The 18953-nt window shown below is 41.9% G+C and overlaps 1 protein-coding gene across 2 annotated transcripts in view; it reads right to left on the bottom strand.

Annotated features, from left to right (window-relative positions):
* Window positions 1-15430: 15430 nt before the first annotated feature.
* DBN1 (drebrin 1) overlaps window positions 15431-18953 on the bottom strand; it is a 134938-nt gene continuing 131415 nt past the window's right edge. For both annotated transcript variants that reach the window (XM_069763965.1, XM_069763964.1), the window contains exon 13: window positions 15431-16402. In XM_069763965.1, coding sequence (XP_069620066.1) covers window positions 16314-16402 — 89 coding nt within the window. In that variant the 3' untranslated portion in view covers window positions 15431-16313. The remainder of the gene's footprint in view (window positions 16403-18953) is intronic.

The raw sequence follows: 18953 nt of genomic DNA, 5'->3' as shown, positions 1-18953 counted from the left end.
AATGGACCGCGTTATGCCGCGGTGCAACTAACTCCATTAACGCTGCTATTAACCCTATGTGACCAACTGTTTTACTATTGATGCTGTCTATGCAACATCAATAGTAAAAAGATCTAATGTTAAAAATAATAATAAAAAAAAAAAATCATCCTATATTCACCTTTCCCGCTCCTCGCGACGCTCTGGTGACCAGTCCATGCATTGCGATCTCGCGAGGTTATGACGTAGCGATCTCGCAAGACCGCTACGTCATCATCTCACGAGACCGCAATGCACTCTTGAGACCGGAGCGTGCGAAGAGCGTCGGTAAACGCTTCCTTGATCCAGGGGCCAACAGAGGGTGAGTATATAACTATTTTTTATTTTAACTCTTTTTTTTTTTTTTTTCTAACAGGGATAGGATGCCCACATTGCTATATAATACGCGAGCTGGGCAATGTACTACGCGCGCTGGGCAATATACTACACGGGCTGCGCAATATACTACGTGGCTGGGCAATATACTACGTGGCTGGGCAATAGGATACGTGGCTGGGCAATATGATACGTGGCTGGGCAATATGATACGTGGCTGGGCAATATACTACGTGGCTAGGCAATATACTATGATGCTAGGCAATATAGTACGTGACTGAGCAATATAGTACAGGTCCTTCTCAAAAAATTAGCATATAGTGTTAAATTTCATTATTTACCATAATGTAATGATTACAATTAAACTTTCATATATTATAGATTCATTATCCACCAACTGAAATTTGTCAGGTCTTTTATTGTTTTAATACTGATGATTTTGGCATACAACTCCTGATAACCCAAAAAACCTGTCTCAATAAATTAGCATATCAAGAAAAGGTTCTCTAAACGACCTATTACCCTAATCTTCTGAATCAACTAATTAACTCTAAACACATGCAAAAGATACCTGAGGCTTTTATAAACTCCCTGCCTGGTTCATTACTCAAAACCCCCATCATGGGTAAGACTAGCGACCTGACAGATGTCAAGAAGGCCATCATTGACACCCTCAAGCAAGAGGGTAAGACCCAGAAAGAAATTTCTCAACAAATAGGCTGTTCCCAGAGTGCTGTATCAAGGCACCTCAATGGTAAGTCTGTTGGAAGGAAACAATGTGGCAGAAAACGCTGTACAACGAGAAGAGGAGACCGGACCCTGAGGAAGATTGTGGAGAAGGACCGATTCCAGACCTTGGGGAACCTGAGGAAGCAGTGGACTGAGTCTGGTGTGGAAACATCCAGAGCCACCGTGCACAGGCGTGTGCAGGAAATGGGCTACAGGTGCCGCATTCCCCAGGTAAAGCCACTTTTGAACCATAAATAGCGGCAGAGGCGCCTGACCTGGGCTACAGAGAAGCAGCACTGGACTGTTGCTAAGTGGTCCCAAGTACTTTTTTCTGATGAAAGCAAATTTTGCATGTCATTCGGAAATCAAGGTGCCAGAGTCTGGAGGAAGACTGGGGAGAAGGAAATGCCAAAATGCCTGAAGTCCAGTGTCAAGTACCCACAGTCAGTGATGGTGTGGGGTGCCATGTCAGCTGCTGGTGTTGGTCCACTGTGTTTCATCAAGGGCAGGGTCAATGCAGCTAGCTATCAGGAGATTTTGGAGCACTTCATGCTTCCATCGGCTGAAATGCTTTATGGAGATGAAGATTTCATTTTTCAGCACGACCTGGCACCTGCTCACAGTGCCAAAACCACTGGTAAATGGTTTACTGACCATGGTATTACTGTGCTCAATTAGCCTGCCAACTCTCCTGACCTGAACCCCATAGAGAATCTGTGGGATATTGTGAAGAGAAAGTTGAGAGATGCAAGACCCAACACTCTGGATGAGCTTAAGGCCGCTATTGAAGCATCCTGGGCCTCCATAACATCTCAGCAGTGTCACAGGCTGATTGCCTCCATGCCACGCCGCATTGAAGCAGTCATTTCTGCCAAAGGATTCCCGACCAAGTATTGAGTGCATAACTGAACATTATTATTTGATGGTTTTTTTGTTTGTTATTAAAAAACACTTTTATTTGATTGGATGGGTGAAATATGCTAATTTATTGAGACAGGTTTTTTGGGTTATCAGGAGTTGTATGCCAAAATCATCAGTATTAAAACAATAAAAGACCTGACAAATTTCAGTTGGTGGATAATGAATTTATAATATATGAAAGTTTAATTGTAATCATTACATTATGGTAAATAATGAAATTTAACACTATATGCTAATTTTTTGAGAAGGACCTGTACATGGTTGGGCAATATAGTACGTGGTTGGGCAATACAGTCATGGCCAAAAGTATTGACACCCCACCCCTGCAATTCTGTCAGATAATACTCATTTTCTTCCTGAAAATGATTGCAAACACAAATTATTTGGTATTATTATCTTCATTTAATTTGTCTTAAATGAAAAAACACAAAAAGAATTGTCCTAAAGCCAAATTGGATATAATTCCACACCAAACATAAAAAAGGGGGTGGACAAGAGTATTGGCACTGTTCGAAAAATCATGTGATGCTTCTCTAATTTGTGTAATTAACAGCACCTGTAACTTACCTGTGGCACATAACAGGTGTTGGTAATAACTAAATCACACTTGCAGCCAGTTGACATGGATTAAAGTTGACTCAACCTCTGTCCTGTGTCCTTGTGTGTACCACATTGAGCATGGAGAAAAGAAAGAAGACCAAAGAACTGTCTGAGTACTTGAGAAACCAAATTGTGAGGAAGCATGAGCAATCTCAAGGCTACAAGTCCATCTCCAAAGACCTGAATGTTCCTGTGTCTACCGTGCGCAGTGTCATCAAGAAAAGAAAAGAAAAATTGACAAGAGATTTCAACGCAAGATTGTGCGGATGTTGGATAAAGAACCTCGACTAACATCCAAACAAGTTCAAGCTGCCGTGCAGTCCGAGGGTACAACAGTGTCAACCCGTACTATCCGTCGGCGTCTGGATGAAAAGGGACTGTATGGTAGGAGACGCAGGAAGACCCCACTTCTTACCCCGAGACATAAAAAAGCCAGGCTGGAGTTTGCCAAAACTTACCTGAAAAAGCCTAAAACCTTTTTATAAGAATGTTCTCTGGTCAGATGAGACAAAAGTAGAGCTTTTGGGGCAAAGGCATCAACATGGAGTTTACAGGAGAAAAAAAGAGGCATTCAAAGAAAAGAACACTGAACTGGATGGACAAATGTCTTTTTTCGGCCTTACTAACTATGTTACTATATCATACAATTATTAGGTTCTGTAGAAGGACGTAGATCTGGGTATTTATTATGATGGAATATAGGCTGAACTGGATGGACAAATGTCTTTTTTCGGCCTTACTAACTATGTTACTATGTTACTATGTTACTAACACGGTCCCTACAGTCAAACATGATGGAGGTTCCCTGATGTTTTGGGGTTGTTTTGCTGCCTCTGGCACTGGACTGCTTGACTGTGTTCATGGCATTATAAAGTCTGAAGACTACCAACAAATTTTGCAGCATAATGTAGGGCCCAGTGTGAGAAAGCTGGGTCTCCCTCAGAGGTCACGGGTCTTCCAGCAGGACAATGACCCAAAACACACTTCAAAAAGCACTAGAAAATGGTTTGAGGCCGGTTTCACACGTCAGCGGCTCCGGTACGTGAGGTGACAGTTTCCTCACGTACCGGAGACACTGACTCACGTAGACACATTGAAATCAATGTGTCTCTGCACATGTCAGCGTGTTTTCACGGACCGTGTGTCCGTGTGCAAAACACGGAGACATGTCAGTGTTCGTGGGAGCGCACGGATTACACGGACCCATTAAAGTCAATGGGTCCGTGTAAAACACTTACCGCACACGGATGTTGTCCGTGTGCAGTCCGTGTGCCGTGCAGGAGACAGCGCTACAGTAAGCGCTGTCCCCCCACGTGGTGCTGAAGCCGCCATTCATATCTTCTCTCCAGCAGCGTTCGCTGGAGAGAAGATATGAAAAATCCTTTTTTATAATTTTTTTTTGTGTTTAAAATAAAGATCCCTGTCTCAACCCCCCTCCCACCCCCTGTGCGCCCGCCCGCTGTTAATAAAATACTCACCCGGCTCCCTCGCAGCGTCCTGTCCTTGCCGCAGCTTCTCCTGTATGAGCGGTCACGTGGTGCCGCCGATTAGAGTCATGAATATGGGAGGTGGAGCCGCATATTCATGACTGTTAAAAAGACGGATATAAATAACGATGGTACCGCTGAAAACAATCTTGTCCCGCAAAAAACGAGCCACCATACAGCATCATCAGCAAAAAAATAAAAGTTATGGTCCTGAGAATAAAGCGATGCCAAAATTATTGTTTTTTCTATAAAAAATTCTATAAAGTTTTTATCGTATAAAAGCGCCAAAACATAAAAAAAATATAAATGAGGCATCGCTGTAATCGTACTGACCCGAAGAATAAAACTGCTTTATCCATTTTACCAAATGTGGAACGGTATAAACGCCTCCCCCAAAAGAAATTCATGAATAGCTGGTTTTTGGTCATTCTGCCTCACAAAAATTGGAATAAAAAGCGATCAAAAACTGTCACGTGACAGAAAATGTTACCAATAAAAACGTCAACTCATCCCACAAAAAACAAGACCTCACATGACTGTGGACCAAAATATGGAAAAATTATAGGTCTCAAAATGTGGAGACGCAAAAACTTTTTTGCTATAAAAAGCGTCTTAGTGTGTGACAGCTGCCAATCATAAAAATCCGCTATAAAAAACGCTATAAAAGTAAATCAAACCCCCCTTCATCACCCCCTTAGTTAGGGAAAAATAATAAAATAAAAAAATGTATTTATTTCCATTTTTCCGTTAGGGCTAGGGTTGGAGCTAAAGTCAGGGTTAGGGTTGGGGCTAAAGTTAGGGTTAGGGATGGGGCTAAAGTTAGGGATAGGGCTAAAGTTAGGGTTTGGATTACATTTACGGTTGGGATTAGGGTTTGGATTAGAGTTAGGGGTGTGTCAGGGTTAGGGGTGTGGTTAGGGTTACTGTTGGGATTAGGGTTAGGGGTGTGTTTGGATTAGGGTTTCAGTTAGAATTGGGGTTTCCATTGTTTAGGCACATCAGGGGCTCTCCAAACGCGATATGGCGTCCGATCTCAATTCCAGCCAATTCTGCGTTGAAAAAGTAAAACAGTGCTACTTCCCTTCCGAGGTCTCCTGTGCACCCAAACAGGTGTTTACCCCAACATATGGGGTATCAGCGTACTCGGGACAAATTGGACAACAACATTTGGGGTCCAAGTTCTCTTGTTACCCTTGGGAAAATAAAAATTTGAGGGGCTAAAAATCATTTTTGTGGGAAAAAAAGATTTTTTTATTTTCACTGCTCTGCGTTGTAAACTGTACTGAAACACTTGGGGGTTCAAAGTTCTCACAGCACATTTGGATAAGTTCCTTGGGAGGTCTAGTTTCCAATATGGGGTCACTTGTGGGGGGTTTCTACTGTTTGGGTACATTAGGGGCTCTGCAAATGCAACGTGACGCCTGCAGACCAATCCATCTAAGTCTGCATTCCAAATGGCGCTCCTTCCCTTCCGAGCTCTGCCATGCGCACATATGGGGTATCAGCATACTCAGGACAAATTGGACAACTTTTGGGGTCCAATTTATCCTGTTACCCTTGTGAAAATACAAAACTGGGGGCTAAAAAAATCATTTTTGCGAAAAAAAAAAAATTTTCACGGCTCTGCGTTATAAACTGTAGTGAAACACTTGGGGTTTCAAAGCTCTCAAAACACATCTAGATAAGTTCCTTAGGGGGTCTACTTTCCAAAATGGTGTCACTTGTGGGGGTTTTAATGTTTAGGCACATCAGGGTCTCTCCAAACCGCGACATGGCGTCCCATCTCAATTCCAGTCAATTTTGCATTGTCAAATGGCGCTCCTTCCCTTCCGAGTTCTGCCATGCGCCCAAACAGTGGTTTACCCCCACATATGGGGTATTAGCGTACTCAGGACAAATTGTACAACAACTTTTGTGGTCCATTTTCTCCTGTTACCCTTGGTAAAATAAAACAAATTGGAGCTGAAGTAAATTTTTTGTGAAAAAAAGTTAAATGTTCATTTTTATTTAAACATTCCAAAAGTTCCTGTAAAACACCTGAAGGGTTAATAAACTTCTTGAATGTGGTTTTGAGCACCTTGAGGGGTGCAGTTTTTAGAATGGTGTCACACTTGGTTATTTTCTATCATATAGACCCCTCAAAATGACTTCAAATGTGATGTGGTCCCTAAAAAATATTGGTGTTGTAAAAATGAGAAATTGCTGGTCAAATTTTAACCCTTATAACTCCCTAACAAAAAAAATTTTGGTTCCAAAATTGTGCTGATGTAAAGTAGACATGTGGGAAATGTTACTTATTAATTATTTTGTGTGACATATCTCTGTAATTTAAGGGCATAAAAATTCAAAGTTGGAAAATTGTAAAATTTTCGCCAAATTTCCGTTTTTCACAAATAAAAGCATGTTATATCAAATAAATTTTACCACTATCATGAAGTACAATATATCAGGAGAAAACAATTTCAGAATCGCCATGATCCGTTGAAGCGTTCCAGAGTTATAACCTCATAAAGGGACAGTGGTCAGAATTGTAAAAATCGGCCTGGTCATTAACGTGCAAACCACCCTCGGGGCTTAAGGGGTTAATGGTGCATCAGGGCAGAACGATAGACCCGGGATTTTTCTGCATCCAACAGTGTGTAATCAGAAAGATTGAAGATACTAGATTTCTCAGTTAGATCTCCTATGCCAGTGTCGATTTATTCATTTTTGGATTTGGGGGTACTGCTGAAATTGGTCCTGGCTTTTCCGCTTCATCTGCAACCTCGTTTCCTCTTTTTCTTTTAATTTTGGATGAGCGGCTGGGGGCTACCCGAAAAAACTGTAATCTTAGTATTTCTAGAGGTGTCAATGGGGGCTGTCTGTGCAGACAAGAGAATGGGGTCTAATAAATGAAGATTTTATATCAACTCACCATCTCGCATGCGCTCCCATGACCTTTTTTTGTCCCTAGCTGTCCTCCATAGTCACCTTTATAAATGACTCCTGTCCACAGACTCAGTCAGACTCAGCTGAAAGTTCGTGTTTTTGCAAAAAAAAAAAAAAAAAAAGGCATCTTTTAGTTTTGACAGCAGCCAAACAGAAAAAATCTACCTTATATACTAGAGCATAAGCCAACCCGAGTATAAGCCGAGGCACCTATTTTTGCCACGGAAAAAAACTGGGTAAGCTTATTGACTCGAGTATAAGCGGGGTATGCATTGTCCCCTCAACCCTGTCCTGCTATGCATGGCTTCCCCCTTCCCTGGACTGGTATGAATGCCTCCCCATCCTTGCCCCTGTCAGCATGCTTCCCACGTTCCATCTCTGTATGCATGGCTTTCCCTTCCCTGTCCTGGTATGTATGCCTCCTTATCCCCTATCCCTGTGTGCATGTTTCCTATTGAAAAAAAAAAAACTAAAAAACATCCTACTCACCTACCTGCGTCCCCTCGGTGCTGGCACTGCGCCTCATTCCGGTCGCAGGTGCCTGCCTGCAGCACTTCCAGCTAAGCGATCACATGGTACCTCTCATTAAGGTAATGAATATGCGCTCCATGCCCATGGGAATGGAGACGCATGCACATTCGTTACCTTAATGAGCAGTACCGCATGATCGCTCGGCAGGAAGAGCTGCTGGTGCCGGTGGCCAGAAGGAGATGCAGTGCCAGCACCGAGGGCACACAGGTAGGCGAGTATGAGGTGTGCTGGAAGCCGCCGCTCCTGTCACCCGCTGATCCGCCGCCGCTCCTCCCCCGCCGACTTTCTAAACCGTGACTTGTGTATAAGCCAAGGGGGCATTTTCAGCACAAAAAAGCATGCTGAAAAACAGCTTATGCAGGAGTATATACGGTATATAAATCTGATATTGCTGTAATCGCACCAACCCAAAGAATAAAGTAGTATAATCACTTATACTGAGAGAAACGGCATAAAAAATAAAACACAATTCTTATGTTCAATTTGTTTTTATTAATCAATAGTGAAAACTAAACACAACATTCGACCAAATGTATTATGATCAAATAAGTCACACAGGACTTAAAGCTTGTAAAGATAACAGTATTCATGCGGAAATATAAACAGGTCGCTCAAGATTGCAGCTGCATAAAAATAAACGGCCAAAATTTTCATATCAGCAAATAAGGAATTATTCTGACAATTCCAACATAGAGAAAAGAAAGAGAAAAAACATACCATATATAGTCAATCATAAGCCGACCCCCCTAATTTTGCCACAAAAAACTGTGAAAACGTATAGACTTGAGTATAAGCCCAGAGTGGGAAATGCAGCAGCTACTAGTAAATTTCAAAAATAAAAATAGGTACCAATAAAAGTAAAATTAATTGAGACATCAGTAGGTTACGTGTTTTTGATTATCCATATTGAATCAGGAGCCCCATAAAATGCTCCAAGCAGTTCATGATGGGCCCATAAGATGCTCCATACAATAAATATGCACCATATAATGCTGCACAAATGATAATGGCCCCATAAGTTGCTCCATATTAAAATATGCCCCATATAATGCTGCATAAAAAGGTTAATCATGGCCTATAGACAAATATGCCGCATATAATGCTTCATAAAAGGTTGATGGCCTCATAAGATGCTCCATAGAATAATATGCCCCACATGCTGCTGCATTTAAAAAAACGAAAAAAAACAAACAAAGACATACTCGCCTCTCGTCGCTGGGGGAGAGGTGCCGGTGTCCTGAGCAGGCTGGGACACCAGCGCGCTATAGAGGCCAGGTGCGGGAGTCGCCTCTGGCTCAGGCCCCCGGCAACTTGCAATATTCACCTGTCCCCGGTCTCTGCAGTGACTGTTCAGGCAGAGGGCGCGCACTAAAGACGTCATTGCACCCTCTGACCTGAACGTCACAGCCAGAGGACGTGGGAGACAAAGCCCGGTGATGGAACGGGGACAGGTGAATATCGCATGGCTCACCCTCCCCCGTCATACTCACCCCACCCTGGTACGGTCTGCTTCTCAGATGGTCTCTGGTGTCGGCAGCTCTTCCTGTGTTCAGCGGTCACATGGTACTGCTCATTAAAGTAATGAATATGCACTCCACATCTGTGGGAGTGGAGTCACGTCCATATTCATTACTTTAATTTGCGGTACCACATGACCACTAAACACAGGAAGAGCTGCCAGCGCCAGAGACCATCTGAGAAGCAGGGACGTGCAGATACTGCATCAGGAGGGGGTGAGAATGAGGTGTCAGCCGCCACTCCTGCCGCTCCCACTCCCCCACTGACACCCTGGGACAATGACTCGAGTATAAGGGCTGAAAATCTCAGCTTATACTCCAGTATATATGGTATGTGGGAATCCCCATGAGTATGGAACTATAGTAGAAAGAAGAAAGGGGAATTTTTTTTTTTTTTTTGAGGGGGGGGGTTAGAAGGGAGAAGAGGGATGAGAGGGGGTTGGGTTAACAGGGAGAAGGGGTATGGAAAAAGGGAGGAGGGGAAAGATGAAGGAAATGAGGCGACAATCTTGAGGTAAGCACAGTACCAACCCAAAAACACTTCATCTATTCTACAAATATTAACCATCTCAGCAAACCATTCCGACAATAGGGGCGTATGGGTTGTTTTCCAATGTCTTGGAATCACTGACCACGCTGCAGTTAAATAAAACCAGAGACTAGCTTTCTTTCGGAAACTAATTGAAGAGGGAAAAATAGAAAGAAGAGCAATCTTAGGGATGAACTCCAAACTCACAACCAAACAGTAATTTGAAAAAAAACTTTTCCCAGAATAGCTTGATTCTACTGAACGCCCACATTATTATTTATTGTTATAGTGCCATTTATTCCCTGGTGCTTTACATGTGAGGGGTATACATAATAAAAACAGGTACGGTAATCATAGACAATACGAGTCCCCACTGGTACAGAAGGAGAGAGGACCCTGCCCTCGAGGGCTCACAATCTACAAGTACATCATATATCATGTATATCATATTACCTCTATCTCTTCCACATCGCTAACATGTGTCAGGGACAGATGGAAAAATAGCATGCAATTTTGAGGGATAATGATACTATCTTGTAATAATTTTAGTTTTTTTTTTTCCTGGGCAGGGCAAGCGATTGATAGCTTATGAGTAAATAGAAATCCTTTCTCCCACTCTGACAGATAAAGATTCCCCAAGTTCCCATTCCCATGCCAACTGATAGCCCATTTTCCCCCTGCATCACTCTCGGATTAGGTAGTTGTATATAACTGAAATCACATGATTAGGCGGAGATTCTTGTAAAAATTGTTTTTTAAAAAAGGGAGGGTGTGAATTGGCATAAGCGGTCTAGACCTTTAGAAGACATAAGAGATTGCAATTGTACATATTCAAACCAAGAAAGTACCTTGGACGGGGATTGAGCCTGCAGAGAATTGAATGCAGGCAACTTACCATCAATAAGAACATGATGTATACGGGTTTCCTCCACTGCCCCCCAACCGAGAAAAGTCTCTTTCAAATAACCCCAGCAAAATGGCGGAGTAAAAAAAAGTAATGTAAGGGGACTGATACTCCCAGAGGAATATTTTGCCTTACAGAAAGTGTGCCATATTTTGAGTGTCTATACTGTTAAATTATTTAACCAACCCAGCCTGGAAGCCTCTGTCCACAGGATCCACAGCAAGTGCTTTAAAGGTATCTCCCTTCCTTCTTGCTCAATCTCCATCCATTGCTTCCTACCGGGCGAAAATTGCAGATCTATGAACTGAGCTATGGTAGAGGCTTGGAAGTATGTTTTCAATTTAGGAAGCCCTGCACCACCCAATCAATGTAGTATATCCATTTTAATGGCATTCATCTTTCCAAACCATGATATGATCCGAAGCCCTTAAGATTTTGGTCTAAAAGTTTTTGAAAGTTAAGAGAGAAAAGTTTGGATGGGTCATAAGGAATGAAGACTCCCAAATATTTTATGGCATCTGCATGCCATTTGATGTTGCTAAATAAACCTCCTCATTGGAAAGTGAGATATTTAACGCTTCTGACTTTGAATAATTCACTTTGAAGTTGCTTAAGAAACTAAATCAATCAAACTCTCATTGCAGAGGGTAAAGAGATTTGGGGCTGTGATACTTAGAAAAGGAGATCTGCATATAATGCTGTTTTGTAATTTACTGAGCCTATATTTATCCAATGTATGTTACGATATAAACCAATTCTTGATCTATAAATTTGTTTATTCTGCCTCCCAAAGATCGCAGTAAGTCTCAGCTCATATTTATCCTGTGCTCTAGGCTGAGCGCTTACACCAAGGTTTTCATGTAAATCTCTGAAATACGTGTTTCAGATGGAACCCCCGATGGAAGATTCCCTATAAAGAGGCACTTAGGCCAGACTGTGTCCACAATGTCTCCATGATCTGGCGGTGTCAGTCTTTTTAAAAATGCATAAAAGTGATGTTGGACAAAGTTTTCTGCACCTGTTAAATATAGGATACCGCTGAACACAGTCCCGAAGGAGTCCAGAATAACTCTGCTGCCTCATTATAAAGAATGGATCCCTCGGTGGTTTCATCTGAATCACGTCACTCACATTTCGTAGGATAAATGTGATCCCGTTATGTTACGATATGCAAAATGTTCCCAATAAAATCTTCAACTCAATCCAGAAATGAAGCACGTCCCCATTCCCGTCTGTCATCGGAAATATAGGGGGCCTTCCACATTACGGTTTTACTGTTAGTACAAAGGCTCTGGAAAAGCCCCCCTTTCCCCCCCCCATCCAAAAAAAAAAGAAATCCAGCAAATTCTGCACTCCCAAAATCCAAATACCCCCCTCCCTTCTGAGGCCAAGTGTGCTTAAGCCACATTTAGTGTCCACATGTTTGTCATTTCTGTAGCAATGAGAGTTCACCTAATTTATAGGTGCATGCCTCCAGAAGCACGAGCAGGGAATAATGTACTGGGCACTACAATAGAAGATTTGCAATTTTCACTCCGCAACATCCACTGCTGCATTTTTCTGGAGAACACCCATGGAGTCAAAATAGTCACCACATCTATAGATAAATTCCCAAAGAAGTATAATTTCTAAAATAAAGCCACTTTGGATTTGGCACTTCTAGCAATTAGAGGCTCTATATGTGGAGTCCGCAAACTATCCTAGGAAAATCTGCGCTCCAGGAGGCAAATAGCGCTCCATCCCTCCAGAGTCTCACAGTATGGCCAAGCAGTACTATACAGACACAGTATTTCCACGTTAAGCAGAAATTGTGGAACAAGTTATGGTGCCATTTTTACACATTTCCCAGTGTGAAAATGTAAAATCTGGGATAAAAAATTTTTTGTGGTAAAAATGTAATTTCTTTTTTCACTGCCCAATGGTATAAAACTCTGTGACACTTGTGGTGTCAATATAATCACTGCACCCCTAGATGAGTTCATTGAGAGGTGTAGTTTGTAAAATGGAGTCACTTATGGAGGGTTCTGCTGTTCTGGCACCTCATGGGCTCTCCCAGTATGTCATGGCAGCCACAAACCATAAGGGTTCGCTCCCACTTGAGATTAAATCAGATGAATGCAATCTAATTAAAAATCAGATTGAGTTCGTACCAATTTAATCCTATGCTTGTGTTCTCAATGGCATTTATTTTTGCCTGTGGAAAAAAAATCACAATGAACTTGATTCCTGCAACTATCGGCAATGGAGGAGATGGAGAAATTTCTCCGTCTCCTCGGCACCTGATTCTTTGATGCTAGAGGATCGGAGCACTGACACTTGGCTTACACTCGCAGCAGAGCAAGAGCAGAGGGTCATTAGCATTAGCTCTCGCATCAGAAGTGATGCACTAGTGTAACTCTGGCCTAACAGTAAAACCTGCATTAAATTATGGTGCTCCTTCCCTTCTGAGTTTTGCACGGTGTCTAAAAAGTAGTTCCCAATTACGTGTAAGGTATTGGCACAATCATATTTATTACTTTAATGAGCGGTACCACGTGACCGCTGAACAGAGGAAGAAGGTGCCGGCGCCGGAGACCATGGGACATGCAGGGACCGCGTCAGGAGCACCAGGAGCAGGCGAGTATGCGACAGTTGTCGCTCCCCCTCACCCGCTGATCCCCCTGCCGACCATGACTCGAGTATAAGCCGAGAGGGGCACTTTCAGCCCATTTTTTGAGGCTGAAAATCTTGGCTTATACTCGAATATATACGGTAGTTTGTTTTTGCCCACGTACGCAGTATCAATGTACTCAGGAGACATTGCACAAGAAATTCTATGGTCCCTTTTGCTCCTATTACCCTTGTGAAAATGAAAAATTTGGGGCAAAGCCAATATTTTTGAGGGAAAATGTTTTTAATTTTCACAGTTCAATGTTATAAACTTCTGTGAAGCACATGGGGGTTCAAGGGGCTCACCACACATCTAGATACATTCCTTGAGGGGTCTAGTTTCCAAAATGTGTTCACTTTTGCGGGGTTTCCACTGTTAAGACACATCATAGTCTCTCCAAAAAAATGACATCCGCTAATTATTCCAGCAAATTTTGCTTTCAAAAAGTCAAATGGCAGGAGTGCCATTCTGCACCCTATCGTGTGCCAAAATAAGAAAATGCACAATTTGGGGCTAAAAACATTTTTGTGTGAAAAATAGGACTTTTTATTTTCACGGCTCTACGTTATCAACTTCTGAGAAGCTCTTTGGGGTTCAAGGTGCTCACCATACATCTAGATACACTACTTGAGGGGTCTAGTTTCCAAAATGGGATCACTTGTGGAGGTTTTCTACTACTCAGGCACACCAGAGGGTCTCCAAACATTACATGGGGTCCCCTCTTGATTCCAGACAATTTTTGCATTCAAAAAGTCAAACTGTGCTCCTTCTATTGTAAGCCCTGCATCCAAACAGTAGTTTTCCCCCACATATGGGTTTTCGACATACCCGAGAGAAATTGCAAAACAATTTTGGGGTTTATTCTCACTTGTTACCCATGTGAAAAAAAGATAATGGGTCAAGTGATCATTTTTTTCTTTCCACATTACATCTATTCCTGTGAAGAATCTGAAGGGTTAAACTTCTTGAATGTGGTATAGAGGACTTTGAGAGGTTCAGTTTTTTTAGAATGGTGTCACTTCTGGGTATTTTCTGTCATAAAGGTCCCCTAAAGTCACTTAAAATGTGATGTGGTCCCTAAAAAAATGGATTTGTGAATTTTTTGGGAAAAATAAATCGCTGGTCAACTTTTAACCCTCAACTTCCTAGCAAAAAAAATTATGCTTTGAAAATTGTGCTGATGTAAAGTACAAAATGTGGGAAATGTTATTTATTAACTATCTTGTGTGATATAACTCTCTGGTTTAATGGCACAACAATCAAAAATTTAAAAATTGCTAAATTTTTCAAATATTTATTTTTTCTCACAAATACACGCAAATCGTATTGAACAAATTTTAACACTATCATGAAATGCAATATGTCCCGAAAAAAAAGAGTCAGAATTAGTGGGATCCATTGAAGCGTTGCAGAGTTAATACCACAAAGTGACAGTGGTCAGAATTGTAAAAATTGGCCTAGTCGGGAAGGTGAATACAGGCTCGGGGTGAAGTGGTTAATTAAAATGTACTTTGCTCATGATACTACCCCTTTAACCACCAGTACTGGCTATGTCCCTATAGCCTGCTGACAATGTGTTTTCCTAAATCCACTGACATTTATAGGAGAAATATAAATACAAATGCAGCCAGGTATGCAACACCACTTGCCTGCTCCACTGGAAATGTGAAAGTCTGTCCCTATATTTTGAGACTCATCAACACTCTGAGAAAGTAGGAAACTATTGGCAACAGTGAAGAGGTTTGAAGATATTGCAGATACAGGAAACCCAGTAAATGGACCAAGATGACGCATAGTTTAGTACTACAGTCTACAGATAAGCCCTGGAATTAGGTTGCATATTCAATGATGTTTTTTTGGTGGTAGGTAGGTTAGGGAGGTTAATCTGATTTTACTCAGTCTGAACACATCGATTTTAAGAGAAATGCAAAGGAGAAAAGACAAGTGGCTGCAAAGTGTTTGGAAACAGAAGTGGCATGAAAGCAGATTACAGATATGTTAAGGTTCCCATAAACTCTAGAAAGGCAATTCATGTGTTCTCGATGAGGAGAGGAGGAAAAGCCTCTGGCAACGGCTTATCTCCTGGAGAACAAAAGGATTGGGCATTCGAATTCAAACTTGTTGATCCATAATTCCTCCTCCTCATCGTCTGTCAGTGCAGAATTGGAAGGCGATCAAGCACAAGAGATGGTCAGCCGATTCCGGGGCATTTTTTACTTTATTTTTTTGATGAATCGAGGCCACAGTTTCCACTCTACAAAATAACCACAGTACTCCCGATTTGGATCCAGACTCCTTTATTAACACACAAGCACAGTCTGTACAGTGTTGTGCTTTCAGAACATTACTAAACATGAAAAAGAAAATGAAGCTTTGCTGTAGGTTATGAAATGAAGGCGCAAGGAGTCAAAGAGGCGGTCAACAGAAAAAAAGTATCTGTGTGCACAACTTCCCTCCCTCTTCACTAACCTACCAGCAGGAGCTTATGATCCAAGAACAAGGCATGGCACCCCCACATCCAGGGAATAAATAGGAGCACAGAGCAAATGAATAATATGAAGGAAGGGGGGATGCTACAGTGGAAAATATGCCCCCCTGCCCTGTGGGATTGTGCAGGGGTATTAAGGGTTAATTATTGCCATAAGTTTCTATTTTGTCTCCTCAAAAAGCTGCAGGAACAAGTTACAAAGATAAAACTACAACAAGAAATCCTCTCTGCATCCTTCAGTCCGAATGCAAAAGGCAGTCGGCACGGGCTGGTCAAAAAGAAAAAAAAAAAAAGTCAGCTAATAACACTGAGGGCACCAGTGGCTAAGTTGCCACTCCTGGATCCGATGCACAAGTTCTGCTCAACCTATAGGGGTTCATAGCAATCCCCATAAATCGGGTCGAGTAAAGCAGGGAGATGCCAGAGGGTATGTCTGGCTCATTAGAATATATAGAAAAGAATAATTGAAAGGTGGAGAAGTAAAAGACACCCTGGCTCCTGCTCCTCCTCCCCTAAATAGTGGCATTACAAGAGGGGAGAAGCAGTCAGGGTCTTACTAGCATGGCTCCAGCAGGAGCAGAATCCTCAGCCATTACTACAATACTTTGCTGTTAAACGGCTGTGTCACATATTTTAGTCACGTGTGTCAGCACTTGTAAAGTGGAGAATGGATTACTAAGCACTTTCACCAAAGCCGCCTCCTTCTTCATCATCTTCCTCTTCTTCCATGACCGGGTCAGAGTCCCAACAGGTGATGTCAATCTCTGCAAAGAATAAGAACACGATCAATAAACACTATACATTTCATAACGCACAAGATTCACAAGGGATGAAAACCTTTTAAATCTTCCATTACTATCAGGGGGGTATCACACTCTTCTTAAAGGGAATCTGTCACCCCAAAAATCGTATATGAGCTAAGGCCACCGGCATCAGGGGCTTCTCTACAGTATTCTGTAATGCTGTAGAAAAGCCCCCGATGTATCCTGAAAGGTAAGAAACAGGTTAGATTATATTCACCCAGGGGTGTTCCCGATCCGGTCCGATGGGCATCGCGGTCCGGGTCCAGCGCCTCCCATCTTCAGACGATGATCTCCTCTTCTTGTCTTTCTCCCGCGGCTGATTTGCCCTGTTGAGGCCAGAGCAAAGTACTGCAGTGTGCAGGCGCCAGGAAAGGTCAGAGAGGCCCGGGTCCGAGACGCCCATCAGATCCAGACCGCAGCGCGACCGTACCTGGGTGAGTATAATATAACCTGTTTTTCTCATCTTTCAGGTTACATCGGGGGCTTATCTACAGAATGCTGTAGATAAGCCCCTGATGCTGGTGGCCTTATATCATATACGATTCTTGGGGTGACAGATTCCCTTTAAAAAAGAAAAAAATAAAGAACTATAGATTTTATCTGCATAGCAGTGGGTGGACCTTTTTACATTCCATCTGGTCATGCCCTCGGACTCTTCCCGTCTGGTCAGAGGTACTCATTTATGTAAGCACAATTTGAATTTCATAGGATTTTGTCTCAAATATGGGTAACACTCCTTTAAAGTGAATCTGTCAGCAGGTTTTTGCTATTTAATCGGAGTAGCATAATATAGGGCAAGTGAGCCTGATACCAACCATGTATCACTTAGATTACTGGGTGCAGCAGTTGTGACAGAGTTCTTAGAAGCAGAGCTGAGAAAATTGCCACGCCTACACCACAGCGTTCTGTGTACATTGTCTATTGCTAGTAAGCAGCTTATCACAAGAGGGGGTGGAGTCAGACCAGGAGGCACAAGGGCACCTAGTCCAACAGTGATAATTCCCAGGTGATGAAACCTTCATTGAAAGTAAACAACAGCACACCAAAAAAGTGACACATCATTGAAATCTGTGTTCCAGCCTCCATTTCCTGCTGTATTCAGATTACATAGCAAAAACCTGCTGATAAATTGCTTTAAAAGTTTTTTTTAATTTTCTACTTTTACAAGCCTACAACCTGCAGTAATCACCGATCGACCAAACCACTGCACGACCAGCTCTATCCTCACCTACTGTATTCTCACCCATCCCTTGTAGACTGAGCCCTCGCAGGCAGGGTCCTCTCTCCTACTGTACCAGTTGTGTCTTGTATTGTTCAAGATTATTGTACTTGTTTTTATTATGTATACCCCTCCTCACATGTAAAGCGCCATGGAATAAATGGCGCTATAATAAATAAATAATAATATGGGAAAGTTTAGCATAGGTTGCTGGCAACATCTGTGACAGCTCTGTAAGAACTTTGTAGAATAAAATTTATTATTATTCCTTGCGCGTTTTGTTTGGGACGGCTCATGCATGATAAGATCATGGCGAAGGAAAGCACAGAGGCAGGTGTGTGGTCATTTATGAGTGAGTGACTGGTTTGAGTGATCATTAGTTTATGTTACATGGGGTTGAGATTTCTAAATATCTTTAAATACCTTTTTTGTCTTCAAGGGTCTAGTATCGATCTCTGAAATTTTACAATGGCCCTCAATAAAAAGGTTAATATATTGTGTGTCTTATTCGTGTATTTTTCATGTATAACAATTTCAAAACACGTGTGACCTGTTTAATACTGGCTGTTTGTGTATTAAAATTCACAAATAAAGTTAAAATTGTACATTTTATGAAGAAAAATGGCAGAAATGTTAAAAAGTAACGTTTTAAAAAAATTGTTTTAAAGCATTTTTGTTACTAGATTTATCAATAAAAACTGCACACATTATTATTATAGAGTTTACAGGTCAAAGGAGACCTACGTAATTTGAAAATCCATGGCAGCTGCACAATCTGCATATTAAAATCAGCTCTAAATAATGAACAATTTAATATCAATATAATTACCATATATACTTGAGTATAAGCCGACCTGAGTATAAGCCGAGGCACCCAATCCTACCACAAAAAAAATTGGGAAAACTTACTGACTCAAGTATAAGCTGGGTATGCATTGGCCCTCATCCCTATCCTGGTCTGCATGGCCCCTCGTTGTTGTTAATAATAATAATAATAATAATAATAATAATGTTATTTATATAGCACAATTGATTCCATGGTGCTGTACATGAGAAGGGGTTACATACATATTACAGACATCACTTACAGTAAGTAAACTAACAATTACAGACTGATACAGAGGGGCGACGACCTTGCGGGCTTACATTCTACAGGATGGTGGGGAAGGAGACAATAGGTTGGAGGGCAGCAGCAGCTATGGTGGTGGTGAGGAGGCAGCGGCTTTCTTGAAGAGATGGATTTTCAGGTTCCGTCTGAAGGATCAGAATGTGATTGATAGTTGGACAAGTCGA

Source organism: Ranitomeya imitator, chromosome 4 (genome assembly GCF_032444005.1).
Source record: "Ranitomeya imitator isolate aRanImi1 chromosome 4, aRanImi1.pri, whole genome shotgun sequence".
Lineage (NCBI taxonomy): Eukaryota > Metazoa > Chordata > Amphibia > Anura > Dendrobatidae > Ranitomeya > Ranitomeya imitator.
This window is presented reverse-complemented; position numbering and strand designations above follow the sequence as displayed.